General features: G+C 41.3%; 2 protein-coding genes across 12 annotated transcripts in view; one reads left to right on the plus strand and one right to left on the minus strand.

Annotated features, from left to right (window-relative positions):
- Positions 1-2,423, minus strand: part of LOC139374944 (G protein-coupled receptor 137Ba-like) — a 43,017-nt gene extending 40,594 nt beyond the window's left edge. The window contains exon 1 of the mRNA XM_071116204.1: positions 1,512-2,423. Coding sequence (XP_070972305.1) covers positions 1,512-1,898 — 387 coding nt within the window. The 5' untranslated portion in view covers positions 1,899-2,423. The remainder of the gene's footprint in view (positions 1-1,511) is intronic.
- Positions 2,424-2,560: 137 nt separating this feature from the next.
- LOC139374945 (thioredoxin domain containing 16) overlaps positions 2,561-21,608 on the plus strand; it is a 46,881-nt gene continuing 27,833 nt past the window's right edge. For 4 of the 11 annotated variants that reach the window (XM_071116207.1, XM_071116208.1, XM_071116213.1 and 1 more), the window contains exons 1-12: positions 2,577-3,098; positions 3,714-3,796; positions 4,287-4,360; positions 4,509-4,583; positions 6,831-6,952; positions 7,294-7,384; positions 13,277-13,439; positions 13,764-13,930; positions 14,497-14,557; positions 16,666-16,777; positions 17,130-17,276; positions 21,310-21,369. In XM_071116207.1, coding sequence (XP_070972308.1) covers positions 2,942-3,098; positions 3,714-3,796; positions 4,287-4,360; positions 4,509-4,583; positions 6,831-6,952; positions 7,294-7,384; positions 13,277-13,439; positions 13,764-13,930; positions 14,497-14,557; positions 16,666-16,777; positions 17,130-17,276; positions 21,310-21,369 — 1,312 coding nt within the window. In that variant the 5' untranslated portion in view covers positions 2,577-2,941. Of the gene's footprint in view, positions 3,099-3,713; positions 3,797-4,286; positions 4,361-4,508; positions 4,584-6,830; positions 6,953-7,293; positions 7,385-13,276; positions 13,440-13,763; positions 13,931-14,496; positions 14,558-16,665; positions 16,778-17,129; positions 17,277-21,309; positions 21,370-21,608 lie in introns of all 11 variants that reach the window. The other 7 variants (XM_071116210.1, XM_071116212.1, XM_071116216.1 and 4 more) reach the window with 6 other exon arrangements.

Consider the following 21,608-nt stretch of genomic DNA (forward strand, 5'->3'; position numbering starts at 1 on the left):
GATGTATCCTAAATAGGTAGACAAAGGTAGAAATATGCAATATACTCCTTTGTATATTTGGGTATTATTCTACACACTTTCTATTATTTTAATGAGCTCCACCACTAAAAAAGTACAGCACAGCAGAGCTCAGTAGAGTAGAGTACAGCACAGTAGGGTTCAGTACAGGAAGGTCAAGTAAAGTATAGTTCATTACAGTACATTATAGTATACTCAACTCTACTGATCTCCACTCTATTCTACACTACAGTACTGTACTGAAGTATATTCTACTTTTCTTTACGGTACAGTACTGAACTATACTTTTCTTTAATGTGCTGTACTGCGCTCTACTCTACTGTACTTTACTGTTGGAATCAAAACCAGGGCGGACTGACCAAATTTCAACAACTTTTCAAAATGTATGGATATCCGGTGTTGGTCGGTGCTCAGTGGGTGAGGATGCTGCTTACAGTAAATGGAAAGAGAGGGATCTCATGGGTAGGTGCCTACCTCCTAACTGTTCTACATTTGCACACACTGTACATAGATTTTTATATTTTTATTTTCTATTGTGCTATTGACTGTACGTTTGTTTATGTGTAACTCTGTGTTGTTGTTTTTGTCACACTGCTTTGCTTTATCTTGGTCAGTTGTAAATGAAAACTTGTTCTCAACTGGCCTACCTGGTTAAATAAAGGTGAAATAAAAAAAATAAAAAGGTGTTAGTAAGAGCTGGGAGAGGTGGCATTAATTAGAGAGAGGGGCTGTCTAGACTGTTCACACTCTTGCTTTGACCATCAGATGACAGAAAGAGAAAGAAAACAGTTTTCAGCTGAACATGACAGTACTATGCCAGTGGAAAGGAGATGGCCCAACTATGGCTTGTGACTTCTATGATTTCCCATTGTAGCTAGCAATTTTTCTAAAATTTTGTTACCGATTTTAATCACTTAATAATTAATAAACAAAGTCGATATTAGTAAAAACACTAGAACTGATTGATAGGTCTACCTTTACTTATGTGAACTTTCATTATCCTCCCTCCTCATGAGGGAGATAAATGAGACAAATGAGACAATATCTTCAAGATATGTATTGATGTATTCTAATATCTTTTAAAATTTGTTGTGGTGTTTTTTTTATAAGACTCCTTTTCCATCTGTCTGACAAGAATTCAAAACCGTTTGTTATTTGTATTTTTTGGGATGGAAAACAGTTGAAAAATGTATATTTGCCTTAATTTCTCAAAAATACAGACTCAGCTTTCAATTGACACCCAATTTGTCATGCGCCTGTGAACTTTACATGTTGGTGCTCATGGGTCCTTTTACATGGAAATGGCCCTATAGGCATATTGTCTGGAGACACACTCTTTACTCATAAATGTAAGCATGATAAATTACACGTACAAAAAAACATGATAAACATGTTTAGTTGATAGGCCTATAATAAAGATGACGTATGACAGATTGTGTGTACATAAAAAACATGACATTGCAACATCAGAAAATGTATCAACATGCACTTACCTGTGCAAAATAAAGATTGAGCAGACACAGAGTGAAAAATTGGAGGCATACTGGAAAACAGTACAACAGCCAGTAAGGCAAAGGCTGCAACTGGTTTGCTTGGACAACGTTCTTGAAGTAGAATGAAAATAATGTAGTCCTTAGCGCTGACCACAGCAAACAGAGAAAAAGAAAGACACTCTGGTAGCTGAAGCGCTTGTGTCCATAACGCAAAATGAGCCAAAGTTGCAAGTAAACAAACACAAAAAGTAGCGAATATAGGATGGTATAAACAATGGTGAGTCCGAGCTCCACAGACGGAGGAACCGCAGCTCGAATCGGTTCATCACTTGAGTCCGTTACAGACGTGAAAACACTTAAGCTGACCTGGTTTTCTTTCAACAACATAGCGAACGGATAAGCGTAACAACAACGACTTAAATAAGCATATCTAATGTTTTATTCTAATATAGTAGAAGATCCAGTTTTTTATGTATTTTCCACGAATTTGGTATAATTTATTTTTTGATGTCCACTCAAAAACAAATGCACGAGCTTGATAATACTACACTAACTAACTAACCAACCACCTACCGACATAAATCCGAGGGTTAACGACAGAACGGATGACTTAACAGCTATAGGTATAAAACAGACAAACAAGAAAACCCTCCAGTCTCTGCACAGCAGCTCATCTGTGCAAAAAAACAACTCAGAAAAAAAAGGGGACGTGAAGTAGGGAGAGATCAGCTGAGTGAAGCTGCAGTTTAGAGCCCGCCTACTGACCAATAAGCTGCAGCCTTGAACTAGCTCTCTTCCAACGCCATCTTGGCTCCCTTTCCATCACACATTGTGTTGAAATTACTGAAATGCCTCGCTTTAGAACCACAATGGTGTCCTTTTCAGTCCATATCGCCTTGTAGAGTTTTCTCTCCACCCGCTATTTCAACATTGGTCAGTATGGTACCCAACCTCCAGAATCCTTCTTTGTGATTGGCTTGCAATGATGTCAGCTCTGAAGGCGCAGGCCCCTTAATTTTCGATTGGCTGTCAACTGCTTTTAAAAATCCATCACTCTGATTGGTTAGTTAGGTGGGACACAGGAAGATGAAACAGCAAAAATGTTCTAGCATCCCTCTTTCATTTGGGTAGTTTAGCTACATAATTGAAGTGGGAAAAAAAGCTGCTCGTTACCAGGTCGTGTAAGTTGCTTTTAGCTAGTTATATAAAATGCTTCTGCAATGTATTAAGAGTGCCCATATCGTGGTCATGGAATTTAAATGGCCCTTGTCTGGCTACTTTAGCTAGGTAACGTTAGCTGAATAACGTAGCCAACGCGTTATGCCATAACAGACCTAGCCAGCTTGCATCGTTGAATGTAACTTATTCCATTAATTTCTACTAGATTTTGTCGGTTCAATTGAACTGTTAGGTTCGATCCTTCATCGACCATGGCATGGTTCATATGTGTCGTCATACTTTTGCTCTGCTCAAAAAGTGAACAATGCACCACTGGAAATGCCTCAAAACTCATTGAGCACACAGCTGCCCATTTTTTCGAGAAAATGCAATCAGGAAAGATGTATTTTATATACTTTGGAAAACAAGGTAAGTGACATTAACAGGTGAGGAAAAATATGAGCCCAAGATGCCCTGTAGACTTGCTGGTGGACATATTGCACCGAAACCTCTAACAATTGCAGTTCACGACCCTTGCTCAGGTAGGGACATTAATCCCCCCAAAGTGTCTGGAAGGCCCTGGTTCAAGACTTGCAAGGGGTGTTGCACTAGCACCATTTGCTAAATTGGTGTCAAGAGTTGGATGAGGCCCTCGATAGTGAAACACACTTGCACTTGCGTGTCTCAAATCAGGGTCTCTCAGCCTGCAGGCAAACTCGCTAGCCACTGCTCTAATAGGGTTAACTCACTCTTAGATTGTAATGAGCCTACCTAGGTATGGGTTAATAAAATACTAAATTGTATTGTAATGACCCTAGTTAATAATGGGGATTATATCCTAATTGGGGTTGTGGCTATTGGTTAGGGCATTTGTCATTGGGTTCACTGCTCGCTAGTTACCTCGTGCTATTTCCTTGTTTCATTACAGTATGTTTGCCTTTTTGCAGTGCAGTTGATGTATTTCACACAAGTGTTTACTATTAACGTTGGTGCCTTCTAACCCCACAGACTATAATTCCATTTCTTTGTCTTTTTGATTACAAGTCAATCCAACTATAGGTCTCTTCATTGAACAGCTGGAGAAGTCTGCAGATGTTCTAGAAGATTACGGTATTTCAGTTGCTAAGGTAACCAACACAAATCTTTATCCCTTGATTTACTCCAAGCACCACTGGCTTTTGCTGAGTCAATGTTGCACAAGGAGAAATTAGATATTGATGGGAACCTTGGGAGGTTGTAGCGGTATTTAGATATATTTTCATATCTGTCTTATAAAGTTTTATTTTGACATCACTGGAGTACTGGATTGTTTGAGAACACAGCATGTTGTTGATTCTACTTGCAAATTGGAGCAACTTTTGTTCATTCCACAAGTAAGACAAATCCTCACTGGCTTATTGTTACTATAAGAAATGGTATGGGTTTTTGAAAGGACTGTATTGTTGTCGGCTGTAGTATGCATTGCTGGCTGCCAAAGGCCTCCTGTTAGAGAGACCCGGACTTCAAGTATTCTCTTTGACCACTTTTTGATCAACTTTGCACTACAAGTTCACTTATGTGAAGAGCAAAGTAAACTGTTTAGAATGAATTGTTTTCATTGTCTATGCATGTTTGCAGGTAAATTGTACTAATGAACACATAGCAAAGTACTGCACTGGAGAGAAGCTGATGAAAAAAGTTTATTTGTTCAGGTGTGTATTGTATATCCATTGTGGATCTTAAGGAGCAGTACATGCATATTACACCTAATACAATGTAATTTTAGAATGCATCTTATGGTTTAAGATGAACAGATGTTTCTCACAAATGAACATAACTATTATATTATTTGTCTTGCAGGGGTGGCAATGTCCTGAAGAGTTTCGACACAGACACCGTCTTCGATGTGGACGCCATAGTGTCTCACGTTCTCTTGTGAGTAAAGAGTTTGTTAACATTTCCCCTAAACACTGATACAGGGTTAGATATTGTATAACCTCTGTAGTGGTTGAAGGGGCAATCAGCAGTTGCGTGCTACATCCATTTTTGGACATTTGTAAACATTTATGATACAGCATGTACCCATTTGATTCTTATATTTGATAATATATTGGCCCATCTATCTATCCAGTTACTTTATTATTTATTTGTTTACTCTCCTTATGCTAGCCTGCTTTTATGGTCACTTTAAATCGCAAAGATTTATCCATTGTGGATCTTAAGCCAACGCGTTGGTGTCAGGAGAGCTCGTTACCTCGTTACCTCGTACCCTGATTGTGCTAAGCCTCATGAGCTTAGTTTAACTGTCGTATCCATACGACTCAAAATAAGCTTCTATTCCAATGTTTGTAAACAAAGTAAATCAAATTAAAAAATGCTGTATAGCTTCAAAATATGGTTAAAACAATAATTGTCATATCATGACTAGGAATTTCAGTGACTACATTTCTCCAGACCCATCCCTCAGCTTTTTACTGAAACAGTGACGGGGATAACGCTTTGTTTCAACTGCAGGTTGGCCCTTTAAGGGTAGGGTAATCTGATCCTAGATCTGTGGTTAGGGGCGACTTCTACCTTGAGCTGGGAGTACAGTAGCTGACCTAGGGGTCAATCGATGTATAACTCTCACCTTTGGAACTCTTGCAACTCAGTCAGTCGGTGCCTGCCGAGTCAGTGTCTTTGTAGATGGTGTCTCCAATTAACAAATAATGCAGACAACTGATGGGTTATTTGAGCTAATCCATACTTTGAGCTTGGCTTTAGGCAGCTTCTCGCTTCAGCAGAAGCGTTGTAGCCTCACTGTTAGGAAGAGGCTTTGACAGATCCGGGGTGGCAGGTAAACTAGTGGTTAGAGCGTTGAGCCAGTAACCGAAAGGTTGTTAGGTGGAATCCCTGAGCTGACAAGTTAAAAATCTTGTAGTTCTGCCCCTGAACAAGGCAGTAAACCCGAAGTTTAATAAATAAAATTAGTGTATCAAGAAATGACCGGTCACTTTAAAGGGTGACTTCACTTCTGTATTTGGCCTTGTTTTAGATTTGGTTCATTAACCAAAGGCAACCCAAATTTACCAAACACATTATGATTGGGTCATCTGAATTGATGTTTACTTCTGTGCTGACAGCTGTGGGCAGGATTGAAACAAACCCAACCTTCATTTACGTTGTGATGCAGTCACGACCACAATTCTCACAACTGTTTTGGACGAGACTGACTTTATGACCATTATTAACCTATTTACACTTTGTAGTCAATTTTGACAGTATAAGGCGGCGCAGTGGTTAAGGGCGCTGTACTGCAGCGCCAGCTGTGCCATCAGAGACTCTGGGTTCGCGTCCAGGCTCTGTCGTAACCGGCCGCGACCGGGAGGTCCATGGGGCGACGCACAATTGGCCTAGCGTCGTCCGGGTTAGGGAGGGCTTGGTCGGTAGGGATGTCCTTGTCTCATCGTGCACCAGCGACTCCTGTGGCGGGCCGGGCGCAGTGCGCGCTAGCCAAGGTTGCCAGGTGCACGGTGTTTCCTCCGGCACATTGGTGCGGCTGGCTTCCGGGTTGGATGCGCGCTGTGTTAAGAAGCAGTGCGGCTAGGTTGGGTTGTGTATCGGAGGATGCATGACTTTCAACCTTGGTCTCTCCCGAGCCCGTACGGGAGTTGTAGCGATGAGACAAGATAGTAGCTACTACAACAATTGGATACCACGAATTGGGGAGAAAAAGGGGTAAAAAAAATAAACATTTGACATTTGACAATGCTTCTGACTAATAGGCTGTTTAAAAAAAATATATAAATTATAAGTTGGTTTTTAGGGCCAGTTGCTCTTTAATTCAACATGTACGATATAGAGTACACTGACGAATGACATACCATTTTTCATTTGTGTGTACATAATGAATAGATACTCCCACACACTTTGCTTGCAGAGTCTCTATTATTGATTGTGCTATTTTGTGACGTAAAGTCAATAAATAATACCCTTTGAAAGCACTGTATGAAGGGACTTTTTAAAAGTAATTTTAACTATTGTAGGGTTGAGTAAATCTTGAATACTGTTGCACAATGGAACATGAACATGTACGAATGCATTTCACTCATTTGTCTACCGTAACCTGCTTAGGCAAGGGAATTTATTTATTGAATGGCCATATATATGTAATGGTATGTATGTGACCTGTCCCTCCCTCAGCACTGTGCTTTTTGACGAGGTGAGGTACGTCCATACAATTGCTGAGCTACAGTCAGTGGAGAGGGCAGCTAAAGGCAATGCTGATATTGTGCTAGGCCATGTCCAGGTCTTGGGCTTACCAGGTAAGGTCCAGTCACCCACACTACCTTTAAAAGGTTAATATTGAAGGAAACCACAAGAGGTGCATCTCAATTAGTCTGAGGTTTCCTCACTCCTCATCTCAGAGGGCATATTGTTTTCACCCAGCCTGGGTTTTTAGATTTAAGAGAAATCCATTTGACTATTGACTTGTTGCCAAGGATGAAAGTAGCTTTCATATCATACATGTCTTTATATCCAAAGCTATAGAAAATGATTTTGCTATTCAACCCCTTGTTTCAATTTTAGTACAGCCTAACACTTTGTACCAACTTCTCTGAGTTGTCATTCGGTGTAACCTTCACGTCCCTGTCATTCTATCCAGAGCACCGAGCGTTGATGGAGACAGCATTTGTGTACGGAGTCAAGTACCAGTTTGTGCTGACCACAGGAGGCCCAGTGCTGACGAACATGGGGTCAGTGTTCTTCCATCCATAGCCCCCTCGGGAACTCCAAGGAGAGGCCACCTCTCCCCAGTCACAAGATAAAGCTGGGTTGTGTTCAGTAGGGAACAGCGTGGCAAAACAATTTTCAAAGGAAAATAGGTTTGTGTAGTAGACCATGTATTATTTGGAAAAGTGTTTTTATGAATGGGAATATTTTTAAGTGAACACCTGTAGTCAACTCTTGCAGTTTTTTTAAATATATTTTTTCATTACGACGCTCACCGGTAATTCCCAGTCACGTGGTGTTTGTTTACAAGCACACAATGACAAGAGACCTGAGTCACTTACTGTCCGTTTATACTATACAAGCGTCACTCCTCCTATTGTGGGTGCTAGGTAGTTCTACTTAAACTCAGCAAAAAAAAGAAACGTCCTCTCACTGTCAACTGTTTATTTTCAGCAAACTACACGTGTAAATATTTGTATGAACATAACGAGATTCAACAACTGAGACAAACCGAACAAGTAACATAGACATGTGACTAACAGAAATTGAATAATATGTCCTTGAACAAAGGGGGGGGGTGGTCAAAATCAAAAATAAGTCAGTATCTGGTGTGGCCACCAGCTGCATTAAGTACTGCACTCCTCCTCATGGACTGCACCAGATTTGCCAGTTCTTGCAGTGAGATGTTACCCCACTCTTCCACCAAGGCACCTGCAAGTTCCCGGATGATTCTGGGGGGGAATGTCCCTAGCCCTCACCCTCTGATCCAACAGGTCCCAGATGTGCTCAATAGGACTGAGATCTGGACTCTTCACTGGCCATGGCAGAACACTGACATTCCTGTCTTGCAGGAAATCACACACAGAACAAGCAGTATGCCTGGTGGCATTGTCATGCTGGAGGGTCATGTCAGGATGAGCCTGCAGGAAGGGTACCACATGAGGGAGGAGGATGTCTTCCCTGTAACGCACAGCGTTGATTGCCAGCAATGACAACAAGCTCAGTCCGATGATGCCATGACACACCGCCCCAGACCATGACGGTCCCTCCACCTCCAAATCGATCCCGCTCCAGAGTACAGGCCTCGGTGTAACGCTCATTCCTTTGACGATAAACGCCAATCCGACCATCATACCTGGTGAGAAAAAAACACAACTTGTCAGTGGAGAGCACTTTTTGCCAGTCCTGTCTGGTCCAGCGACGGTGGGTTTGTGCCCATAGGTGACGTTGTTGCCGGTAATGTCTGGTGAGGACCTGCCTCACAGCAGGCCTACAAGCCCTCTGTCCATAATCGGGTGAGAGAGGCTGGGCTATCTGAGCACTGTTGGAGGGATTGTACATTCCTGGTGTAACTCTGGCAGTTGTTGTTACCATCCTGTACCTGCCCCGCAGGTGTGAAGTTCGAATGTATTGATCCTGTGTAGGTGTTGTTACACGTGGTCTGCCACTGTGAGGACAATCAGCTGTCCGTCCTGTCTCCCTGTAGCGCTGTCTTCGATGTCTCGCAGTACAGACATGGCAATTTATTGTCCTGGCCACATCTGCAGTCCTCATGCCTCCTTGCAGCATGCCAAAGGCACATTCACACAGATGTATTTAGCTAAAGAATCCCCATACTGGGCACGTGGGAGACCGGGGTTCAATTCCCCGACGGGGAGGAAGGAGTAGGCTGTCCTTGTAAGTAAGAATTTGTTCTTACTAAACTTACTAGACTAGTTAAATGGGGCGGCAGGGTAGCCTAGTGGTTAGAGCGTTGGACGAGTTACCGGAAGGTTGCAAGTTCAAATCCCCGAGCTGACAAGGTACAAATCTGTCGTTCTGCCCCTGAACAGGCAGTTAACCCACTATTCCTAGGCCGTCATTGAAAATAAGAATTTGTTCTTTAACTGACTTGCCTAGTTAAATAAAGGTAAAAAATAAAGGTTACACTAAGAGCATAACATTTTTACTGTATAATTGCAGTCTAATCAATACCCAAACAGAGATTCAGTGAAAAATCTAATTGATCTACGTTGTTTTAGTTTGAACGTGCAGACTGGCACTAAGAACAGAACAGGGGGAATGTTTAGTCAGCGCCATTATTAGTGCAATGCCCCTTAAAGTGTTGCACGGAACTCAAACCAACTGTGCGCATGCGCCATCGTGCATAACTGTATTTTGTCCCCCCACAACAAACGCGATCGCAACACAAATGTTAAAATATCAAAACAAACTCTGAACCAATTATATTAATTTGGGGACAGGTCGAAAAGCATTAAACATTTATGGCAAGCGAGCTAGCTTGCGCTTGCTAGCTGAATTGTCCTATTTAACTAGCTTCTATTGCTAGCTAATTTGTCCCGGGATATAAACATTGAGTTGTTATTTGACCTGAAATGCACAAGGTCCTCTACTCCACCAATTAATCCACACATAAAACGGTCAACCGAACCGTTTCTAGTCATCTCTCCTCCTTCCAGGCTTTTTCTTCTCTTGACTTTATATTGCGATTGGCAACTTTCATAAATTAGGTAACCGCCACTGACCTATTTTGTCTTTCAGTCACCCATGTGGGTATAACCAATGAGGAGGCACGTGGGTACCTGCTTCTATAACCCTATGAGGAAATGGGAGAGGCAGTAATTGCAGTGCGATCTGCTTCAGAAATAGAACTAACTTCTATTTTAACTCTTCAACGCAGATGCTTGTTGGCGCGCGCAAGCAGTGTGGGTGCAATAATTGAATAATATAGATTTCAAAATGTATTTTGTGATGCGAGCGGTGTAGTCAACCTGTTACTCTGTGCTACCCCTCCCTCCTCCCTTCCCTGTGGGCTAGGTCGGTCTTCTGTGCGCAGCTCTGCTGCTCGTCCCCTGCCCTCGTGCCTTGAACCTTGCGCGCTTTCAGTGGATACAGTTGGAGAACTGCAAGGCAATCCCATTGTGCCCCACTCGGGATCCATAACCAATATATATTGTCCTGCTAATAACAGGGTTATTAATATATCTGTGAGAATATCCAATGGGCTTTTATAATAATCGCTTTGTTTAAAAAAAATTACAATATTTTAGAGTTTTCATTTTCAAATAACGTAAATTGAGTGAGGATAAAGTTAAGGCCGGCACGGGTATGCACAGGTTGCACGGTATGCAGTGTCTTAGACCGTTGCGCCACTCAGACACTGTTACAATGTGACTGGTCGGGAGTGGGTTTAAGAGTGAAATAACCTTAGTAACAACAATTTTAGTACCGGTAAGTAATTCTGAAATTGTGCACAATTATCAGTCGCCCATTCATTGTCAGACACAGTAAGAGCACTGATGATACTTTTCGGTCCAACTCCCCCTTGCGCTGGTCTGGAGCAATGAAGTGGTGACGCAGGGTAAAGTACTAAACCACAAATTACCTCAGCATAATTGCAAAACTTTTAGTGTAGCAACCATTGTATATAGTTACAGTCTGTAATTCACAACTGTTTGCCAACTAGATATCTTGTAACTACAAGGGTTAACTGTCTGAAATCTGCTAAATGCTCTGCTGTTGAGCATTTGGTTTGCTGACTTAGTAGTTACATTATTTAGCTGGTTAGCTTCTTTCAAAATCAAGCTTTGCTTGGTAACAGCGGAGAACCCCCTCATGGGTCAAGAGCCTTGCTGTCTATTTTTTTTTATGAGTAGCGTTTTTGTTACTTGTATGACTTGATGAGCTGGGATGTCTAACCTGCAAATACACTACTCAAAAAAATAAAGGGAACGCTAAAATAACACATCCTAGATCTGAATAAATGAAATATTCTTATGAAATACTTTTTTCTTTACATAGTTGAATGTGCCGACAACAAAATCACACAAATTATCAATGGAAATCAAATTGATCAACCCATGTAGGTCTGGATTTGGAGTCACACTGAAAATTGAAGTGGAAAACCACACTACAGGCTGATCCAACTTTGATGTAATGTCCTTAAAACAAATCAAAATGAGGCTCAGTAGTGTGTGTGGCTTCCACGTGCCTGTATGACCTCCCTACAACACCTGGGCATGCTCCTGATGAGGTGGTGGATGGTCTCCTGAGGGATCTCCTCCCAGACCTGGACTAAATAATCCGCCAACTCCTGGACAGTCTGTGGTGTTGGTGGATGGAGCGAGACATGATGTCCCAGATGTGCTCAATTGGATTCAGGTCTGGGGAACGGGCGGGCCAGTCCATAGCATCAATGCCTTCCTCTTGCAGGAACTGCTGACACACTCCAGCCACATAAGGTCTAGCATTGTCTTGCATTAGGAAGAACCCAACCGCACCAGCATATGGTCTCACAAGGGGTCTGAGGATCTCATCTCAATACCTAATGGCAGTCAGGCTACCTCTGGCGAGCACATGGAGGGCTGTGCGGCCCCCCAAAGAAATGCCACCCCACACCATGACTGACCCACCGCCAAACCGGTCATGCTGGAGGATGTTGCAGGCAGCAGAACATTCTCCACGGCGTCTCCAGGCTGTCACGTCTGTCACGTGCTCAGTGTGAACCTGCTTTCATCTGTGAAGAGCACAGGGCGCCAGTGGTGAATTTGCCTATCTTGGTGTTCTCTGGCAAATGAAAAATGTCCTGCACGATGTTTGGCTGTAAGCACAACCCCCACCTGTGGACGTCAGGCCCTCATACCACCCTCATGGAGTATGTTTCTGACCGTTTGAGCAGACACATGCACATTTGTGGCCTGCTGGAGGTCATTTTGCAGGGCTCTGGCAGTGCTCCTCCTTGCACAAAGGCAGAGGTAGCGGTCCTGCTGCTGGGTTGTTGCCCTCCTACGGCCTCCTCCATGTCTCCTGATGTACTAGCCTGTCTCCTGGTAGCGCCTCCATGCTCTGGACACTACGCTGACAGACACAGCAAACCTTCTTGCCACAGCTCGCATTGATGTGCCATCCTGGATGAGCTGCACTACCTGAGCCACTTGTGTGGGTTGTAGACTCCGTCTCATGCTACCACTAGAGTGGTAATCAAAATTGACCAAAACATCAGCCAGGAAGCATAGGAACTGAGAAGTGGTCTGTGGTCCCCACCTGCAGAACCACTCCTTTATTGGGGGTGTCTTGCTAATTGCCAATAATTTCCACCTGTTGTCTATTCCATTTGCACAACAGCATGTGACATTTATTGTCAATCAGTGTTGCTTCCTAAGTGGACAGTTTGATTTCACAGAAGTGTGATTGACTTGGAGTTACATTGTGTTGTTTAAGTGTTCCCTTTATTTTTTTTGAGCAGTGTAGTTTCAGACTGAATAAGATGCTCGCAATGCGCTCAGTAGCATTTAGCTATGGAAATTTACGTATACTTGTTAGCATTGCTAACCTTCAGATTACAGAGCCTCAGTGGGGTTTGAAAATAGTGCCCCTTGTGTTCAGTGTCTGTATTACCAAATATCCTGGGATGGAACAAGGTCGGTATGAAAATCAAGATACCACCCAAGTCTAATGAAAAAGAGAAAAATATTGGTCAAATACAGGATGTACATCCCCTTTCACTCTTGTTTCAAACAGTTTTCTCTCTACTGAACATGACCGTGATGATACGGTGTATAAAATAATATGCTATTGAAATATCATTCCCTCTTCTGTATGAAATGTGAAAGTCAGATGTCTAGTCCTGAATGATATACGTAGATGCCCGTTTGGTATGACCAAATGGGTCTGCACCATGACAAGGTAACTAGAATCCTCTTTCTATATATCTATAGCTTAGACTTTTGCTGAACTGACCCCTAGACATTTTGTGTATATCTGAAAGTTTGGATACCTGAGACTTTGATAGCCTAAATATACTTATTCCAATATTGCTTACACTTATCTTTCTTTCAGATCACACAAAAAGGCATAATTTACAATTTGGCATATTATGACTATTGGTGTCATCTTCCTCTTGTGATACATTGCAGGGTGGAGGATATTTCATCTCTGACAGCAGGTCTATGGTTCCTGCACTGTAAGGGTGCATCCCAATCCCAGCACTCAGACCCCTGTCCACACACGGCCCTAAGGAGAGCCCTCACCACCCTCCACATCTACACCTTCCTCCAGCTGATGGAAGCCCCACTGGTGGTGAGAAGCCAGGTTGCCCAGTCTCAAATCAGTCTCCACTCCCTTGCTGGTGGTTGATTTCAGACAGAGTGAATACTGGAGCCACCCTCCTGGCAGTCCCTGCCACAGTGTCTGCGTCCATTGTCAACAATATATTCACTTCAAAGACAACTTCAACATTCAAAACAAGCAAATAAAACAGCCTTCTTGATTAGCGATTCTTAGGGTACAGGCAGAATACACATATCCCTTGTTGGAGCAAAATCACTAGAGTTCCACCATCTTTTTGTTGTTATTGTTCATGTCTGGGATTAAAAAAGTTTATACAATTTCTCTCCATATCAGAGTGAGGCCTCAGTGGAGCCCTCAGAGGTGAACATGGTCCACAGCCACCTCCAGGTGCCCCTGCTCTTCCTCTTCTCTCAGCCCCACACGGTGGCCCTTGACCGGGTCACTGCCCAAACTCTAGCCTGGAGGCTGAGAGGCCAGGTGGGCCTGGTGCTCATCCACAGGTCAGTACCAGCGAAGGGCCATGACAACACTGGCTCATCCTACCTTTTGTTGGGATGTGTTAAGTTGTTATGAAATGGAAGAAAACAGTCTGAAATTGAGTTAAACAGGTTGGTAGTAGGGGTACTATCTGTGTGTGTCTTATAGGAAATGCTTGTTTTTGTCTTCTTTTGTATGTTTTACATTTTAGTAATTTAGCAGACTCGCTTATCTAGTGCGACGTCATTCCCTTTTTAAACGGGGGATTTTGAAACGTTTTGCTTCAGTGTTACCTAATTTAACATTACCCTGGTTATAGTCATCATGGGTTGGTAGTTCCTACCTATTGCAATATGGCTTGGTCCATGATCTTTAGCCCCTACCCTCTATGCACTCATAAAGATCTGAAAGGATTTGTAAAGTGAGCAATATGGTAGTAGTTCTGATGAGCTTGGCACTGGACCCCCTGTATTGTGTGTACCTATTCAAGCCTTTCAGATGTACTTGACATGACCATTGAATTAACATGTAATCTATTCCAACAACACAAGCAAAGAGTAAACTGACTATTCTTTCTGATCTGTGGCAGAGAGAGTCCTGATGTAAAAATCCCACTGGAATACAATGCTGCTTACAGACTACCAGGAGAGGTGAGACCCTTTTTATTATTTTGCAAGTTACATAAATTGCTTTATAGAAAGCAATCCATTTCTCCCAACAAAATATTATTTGTGATGGCTATACCACCATGCTTAGTTACAGTGAGCTCCAAAAGTATTGGGACAGTGACACTTTTTTGTTGTTTTGGCTCTGTACTCCATCCAGCATTTTGGAATTAAATGATACAATGACAATGAGGTAGAAGTGCAGACTGTCCGCTTTAATTTGAGGGGATTTTCATCATCGGGTGAACCGTTTTAGAAATTACAGCACTTTTTATACAGTCTACCCCATTTCATGGGACCAAATTCACTTATGTGTATTAAAATAACAAAAAGTGTTGTATTTGGTCCCATATTCCTAGCATGCAATGACTACATCAAGGTTGTGACTCTACAAACTTGTTGGATGCACTTACTGTGTGTTTTGGTTGTGTTTCAGATTATTTTGTGCCCAGTAGAAATTAATGGTAAATTGTGTTGTCATTGGATTCACTTTTGTTGTAAATAAGAATAGAATGTTTCTAAACACTGCTACATTAATGTGGATGCTCCCATGATTATGGATAATCCTGAATTAATTGTGAATAATGATGAGTGCGAAAGCTATGGACGCACAAATATCATACCCCCCAAAAATGCTAACCTCTCCTGTTATTGTAATGGTGAGATGTCTTGGAGGTATGATATTTGTGCTTCTAATTTTCTTACCCATCGTTATTCACTATTCATTCAGGGTTCTGTAATCAAGGTAGCATCCACATTCATGTAGAAGTGTTTAGAAATGTATTCTATTCTTATTTAAAATAAGTGACTCAAATTGCACAATACATTATTTACAGGGCCCTCCACTAATTGGCACCCTTGGTAAATATCAGCAAAACGGGCTGTAAAAAAAGTATATTGTTTATCCTCTTGGTCTTTTATTCAAAATATTCACACAAATCTAACTTTTTTTTAAAGTAAAATAATTGAAAGAAAATTGTTATCATAAACAAATATGTGCGCCCCAATTATTGGCACCCCTTCATGTAATACTTTGTGCTACTTCCTTTTGCCAAGAACAGCTATGAGTCTATCTATTCTCTTAAATGTGTTGAGGTTGGAGAACAGATGGCAAGGGATCTGAGACCATTCCTCCATACAGAATCTCTTCAGATCTGAGGTCTATGCTTGTGGAGTCTCTTCAGCTCATCCCACAGGTTTACTATGGAGTTTAGGTCAGGGGACTCAGATGGCCATGGCAAAACCTTGATTCTATCGTCAGTGAACTGTTTTTGAGGTGTGCTTTGGATCATTGTCCTGCTGGAAGATCCAACCACGGCCCAGTTTAAGCTTCCTAACAGAGGCTGTCAGGTTTTATTTTAATATCTGCTGGTACTTGGAGTCCATGATACCATGTGTCCTAACAAGTTCAGTTTGTTTGATGACCGCAAAGGCTTTTTTTGTGGCAACCCTCCCAAACAACTTGTGGTTATGTAGGTGGCATCTGATTGTAGTTTTGGAGATATTCTGACCACAAGACCCAACTAAGGTCTGCAATTCTCCAGCTGTGATACTTTGGAGATTTTTGGGCCACTGTCCTTGTCCTGCAAATATATGTAATTATTTTTTTTCAACAATAAATGTATTTTTCTAGAAGTACACTAGGCATTTAGAATTAAATGTGCAGTGCTCTGCGTACCTTCAAAAGCATTCAGCAACCATCATTTATTCGAGAAACACTATCATTTGCTGCAAAGAAAGTTTGACAAAAAATAAAAATCCACCCGTCGAATGGATAAAAATGTTGTCGAGCTTTAGAAAATGTCTGCTATCTGCCGTTTCCATTCCACATGTCGAAATGTTTATGACAAATGCTTTTGACAAATTTAATCTCCGTCCATGAAAACCTGCCTACTCTCCCAATACTTTTGGCGCTCACTGTATGTGGTATAAAGAAGTCCTGTTTATTACCATTGTAGTGTACAATCAAAATGTCCTCATTTTCAACAGAAGTATATTGATTGGTGTTTGTTGTCCTTCAAGGAGAAATTCTTTCCACAGCTCAAAAGTTACATACACACACTTAGACACTAACAAAATGCTGTGTTTGTCAGGGTTCAGAGGTCAAGTACCTGATTCTGAACAATCTAGAGGAGGTTATCGACCTGTTCAGAGATGAGAGCACTCCGGAGGAGGAAGAGGACGATGATAATTGGGCCACTCTTGGTAAGAAGGGGTCTTGTTGTAGATATATCTATTTCCTTTTCCTTGTTTCAGATCAACATCATAAACAAATTGTACATGTATTGTAATGCCAACAAGAAACCAGATCACAGAATTTAAATGGTGACACAACATTTTTAAATTTCACTTTCATTTCTCTGCGCTCTACAATTTTTCATTAACCCTAAACACTTTTCGTTATATTAAATTAGAAGGGGCATTGTAGAAACGTGTCTAGCCCCTCCCTAGGCAGGTGTGTAGATAGAAGTGGGTTGTTTATGAGTGTGCATTAAATTAAATGTTTATAGCACTCTGTTCCCACTGTACAATTGGTTGACTGCTTCTTTGTCACTAGATGTGCTTGATGATGAGGTGGCGGAGTCTGTGTACAGAGACAGGGGCCAGAGTCTGGACATGGATGCTGTCACAGAACTCACTGCTGACACGTTCCACAGCACAGTGGCAGAGAGTGACTACACGGTGGTGCTGTTTTACGTGAAATGTGAGCATGTTGCTTTTATATCGTTCTGTATGAGGTTTTAATGTGTAATCTGTTATTTTATTTATCACCTGTGGCCACAGGATGAAATGAGGCTAGAATTAAAGTGTGTGTGTGTGCGCACATTTAACGACACTTAAAATATGATTTATTTGTATTATAAAATGGACAACTTAAACTATGGAATCTGACGTGTAAATGTGGCCAGGATATTTGTCGATGTTTAAAAAATGCCTATCTTGGTGGCCAACTTGATTCTTACACGTACTACTAAAGTTAAAGCCTTGGATTGGGGGTGTAAAAATAATTTAAAGTATTACTTAAGTTGTTTTTTGGGGTTCTGTACCTTATTTTACTATTTCATATTTTTGACAACTTTTATTCCACTACATTCCTAAAGGAAAATATTGTACTTTTTACTCCATACATTTCCCCTGAAAACCAAAAGTACACTTTGAATGATTAGCAAGACAGTAAAATGGTCCAATTCACACACTTACCTAGAGAACATTCCTGGTCAATCCTACTGCCTCCGATCTGGCAGACTCACTAAACACATGCTTTGTTTTGTAAATGATGTCTGAGTGTTGGCGTGTGCCCCTGGCTATCCGTACATAAAAAATAAACAACAACTGTGCTGTCTGGTTTGCTTAATATAAGGAATGTGAAAGGATTTTCTCAAGTACATTTAAAACCAAGTGCTTTTAGACTTTTACTCAAGTAGTATTTTATTGGGTGACTTTAACTTAATAGAGAATTACTTCTGTCATCTTTACTTTTACTATAGAATGATAATTGGGTACTTTTTCCACAACTGGTTTAAACATGGGTGTGAGCGTTTCCTTCCTTCCATATATTTTGCACCAGTCTTTGCTCTATTCTTTTTAATTCCAAGTCACATTGAGATGTACTTTTATAATTTCATCTTTAGCTCTTGAACCCGAAGGCCATACAGCCATAATGCTCTCATTTGAACAATTGACCACAGCGGGGGCAATGTCCGCAACTGTACCGACACTCTGTCTACACGTTAATAACCACCGCATGCAATAAGGTTTTGGAACATCAGAAATTCTACATTCCTAGCACCCCGAAAATGATTTTACAAATACAAAATATACACTTACTGTGCATCGTTATAACACAAATTCCCACAAAGGTGCTGGAGAAACAAGTAACTTTCTTCTGAAACACGTCAGTCTATTCTTGTTTTGAGAAATGAAGGCTATTCCATGCGAGTAATTGCCAAGAAACTGAAGATCTGGTACAACGCTGTGTACTACTCCCTTCACAGAACAGCGCAATCTAGCTCTAACCAGAATAGAAAGAGGAGTGGGAGGCCCCGGTGCACAACTGAGCAAGGGGACAAGTTAATTAGTGTCTAGTTTGAGAAACTGACGCCTCACAAGTCCTCAACTGACAACTTCATTAAATGGTACCTGCAAAACACCAGTCTCAACGTCAACAGTGAAGAGGCAACTCTGGAATGCTGGCCTTCTAGGCAGAGTTGCAAAGAAAAAGCCATATCTCCGACTGGCCGATTTTTAAAATAATAATTACAAAAAATTATAAATACAAAAATAAATGTAAAAAAAAGATTAAGATGGGCAAAAGGAACACAGACACTGGACGGAGGACCTCTGCCTAGATCTCTTCATTCAAAGACTCAATCATGGACACTCATACTGACCGTGGCTGCATTGTGTGATGTATTGTTGTCTCTACCTTCTTGCCCATTGTGCTGTTATCTGTGTCCAATAATGTTTACCATGTTTTGTGTTGCTACCATGTCTTAGGTCTCTTTATGTAGTGTTGTCTCTCTCGTCATGATGTGTGTTTTTTGTCCTAATTTTTATTTTTCATCCCAGCCCCTGTCCCAGCAGAAGGCCTTTTGGTAGGCAGTCATTATAAATAAGAATTTGTTCTTAACTGACTTGCCTAGTTAAATAAACTATACAACCCAAATAGCTCCTCTAATGTTACAGCCTTATTCTGAAATTGATGTAACTTTTTTTTTTTTTTTACCTCATCCACACACTACCCCATAATAACAAAGCGAAATGTTAGCAAATTTTATAATTTTAACATACCTTTATTTACATAAGTATTCAGACCCTTTGCTATGAGACTTGAAATTGAGCTCTGGTGCATCCTTTATCCATTGATCATCAATTGAGATGTTTTGATAACTTGATTGGAGTCCACCTGTGGTAATGATTTGGAAAGGCACACAGCTGTTTATCTAAGGTCCCACAGTTGACCCTGCACGTCAGCTAAAACCAAGCCATGAGGTCGAAGGAGTGGTTGTGCACAGATCTGGGGAAAGGTTCAAAAACATTTCTGTAGCTTTAAAGGTCCCCAAGAACAGTGGCCTCCATTGTTAAATGGATGAAGTTTGGAACCACCAAGAAACTTCCTAGAACTAGCTGCCTCGACAAACCGAGCAATCGGGGGGGAAAAGGGCCATTGTCAGGGAGGTGACCAAGAACCCAGAACCCAATGGTCACTCTGACAGAGCTCCAGAGTTCCTCTGTGGAGATGGGAGAACCTTCCAGAAGGATGACCGTCTCTGCAGCACTTCACCAATCAGGCCTTTATGGTAGAGTGGCCAGACGGAAGCCACTCCTCAGTAAAAGGCACCTAAGGACTCTCAGACCATGAGAAACAATTCTCTGGTCTGATGAAACCAAGATTGAACTCTTTGGTTTGAATACCAAGCTTCACGTCTGGAGGAAACCTGGCACCATCCAGGCTGTAATCTGTGCTAAAGGGTCTGAATACTTATGTAAATGTAATTTTTCTTTTTTTACATTTGTAATAAATTTGCCAACATTTTTTCAGTTTGTCATTATGGGGTTTTGTGTGTAGATTGAGGAAACATTCATTTAATACATTTTAGAATAAGGCTGTTGCGTAACAGTGGAAAAAGTCTAAGGGATTGAATACTTTCCGAATGCACTGTATGTGTAGAAATAGTTTTATGTAACTAAATAAAAATGAGCGCAATCTGTCTAACACTGAATTTTTTTTAAAATTGTAGAAATTAAAACTAATATAAAATCCCAAAACTATAATAACCTTGCTCAGACAGGTGTTGGCTATGCCAGCGGACCATGGCTATGTTTCTGAGCTTGTACCTCCCAGTATTGCTCTCATTCTCAAACTCGAGCTGGCCAACAGCATAGGCTGAGGAGGGGTAGAATGTAAATAGTGATAATTACATTTGAAATAAAGTACAGGCTATAACAGGGCTACACTGAACTCGCTAAACCGTCTGGAATTATTACTCCTGCCATGTACAAATGACTGACATGGCATATGCGAATAGGACTAGAATTACCTATGTGGTGGTTTGTGCTTGTGCACATAATTGCATAACCCGACCACCCCCAGTAAAAACGAATCCCGTCCGAATAGGGCTGTTTCCTCGTCTGCTGTTGCCTCTGCTGCATTGTTCTCAATCTCAATATGCCGGTTAATTTAGCTATTATGCACATAGCAATGTAGGGAAAGGCGGCAATTCTTCTGAAGATTGTTTCAGAACCGCAGACAGCGACTATATCCAACGTGGTAGAAAGCGCATTTGTTATAGAATAACATTAGATGTATTAGTGTTGCACCATTTATTTTTTACTTAATGTAACCATATACCTCTTCAGTATCACGTCTTAAAATGGACTGTGCTATCCCCGTGGCCTCCTCAATGGATTAGTCCACCGAGACGGGTGCAAATCATTCTACTAGTTTTCCTTTGATTATCATTTTCAAATGTATTTTATGATTCAGAATTGCCATGGCAAAGAAACACACAGTTCTGTATAAGACAATCAGTGTACAAGTAGCATGATTTCAGATTTGTTTGTGCTATCATGTCAACTCCCAAACATTTGTTTGGCATGATGACAGGTGCCCATGCTAGTGTAAAAGACACCCCTCGGTCCTGTTATTTAAGATAATGTGGAATCCATAACATGTTTATTTGACTACTTTTACATTTCTGTATTGAAATGTAAGTCGTTCTATTTTTCTCCACCAGGGGATGCTGTCTCCATGGCTTTCATGCAGTCCTACATAGAGGTGTCAGAATCCCTAGAAGGTAATGCATTAAGACATGCATTTGAATGGTTGATTCAGCAGTTCTCCTTTCAATGTTATTGTAAATCACTGTACTTGAAGCAAAAGGGGTTAGGTAAGTTCCCTGATAATCTTGACAGTTAATCAATATGACCTTTTTTTTGGCTCTGTCAATAAGACGAGTCCTACAAAGACCTTGTGGTCGATAAGACAATTTAGGCTCGGTCAATAGAACTATTTTCATCTGGTCCGTCAGATCAA

This window comes from Oncorhynchus clarkii, chromosome 19 (assembly GCF_045791955.1).
Source record: "Oncorhynchus clarkii lewisi isolate Uvic-CL-2024 chromosome 19, UVic_Ocla_1.0, whole genome shotgun sequence".
NCBI classification, from domain to species: domain Eukaryota; kingdom Metazoa; phylum Chordata; class Actinopteri; order Salmoniformes; family Salmonidae; genus Oncorhynchus; species Oncorhynchus clarkii.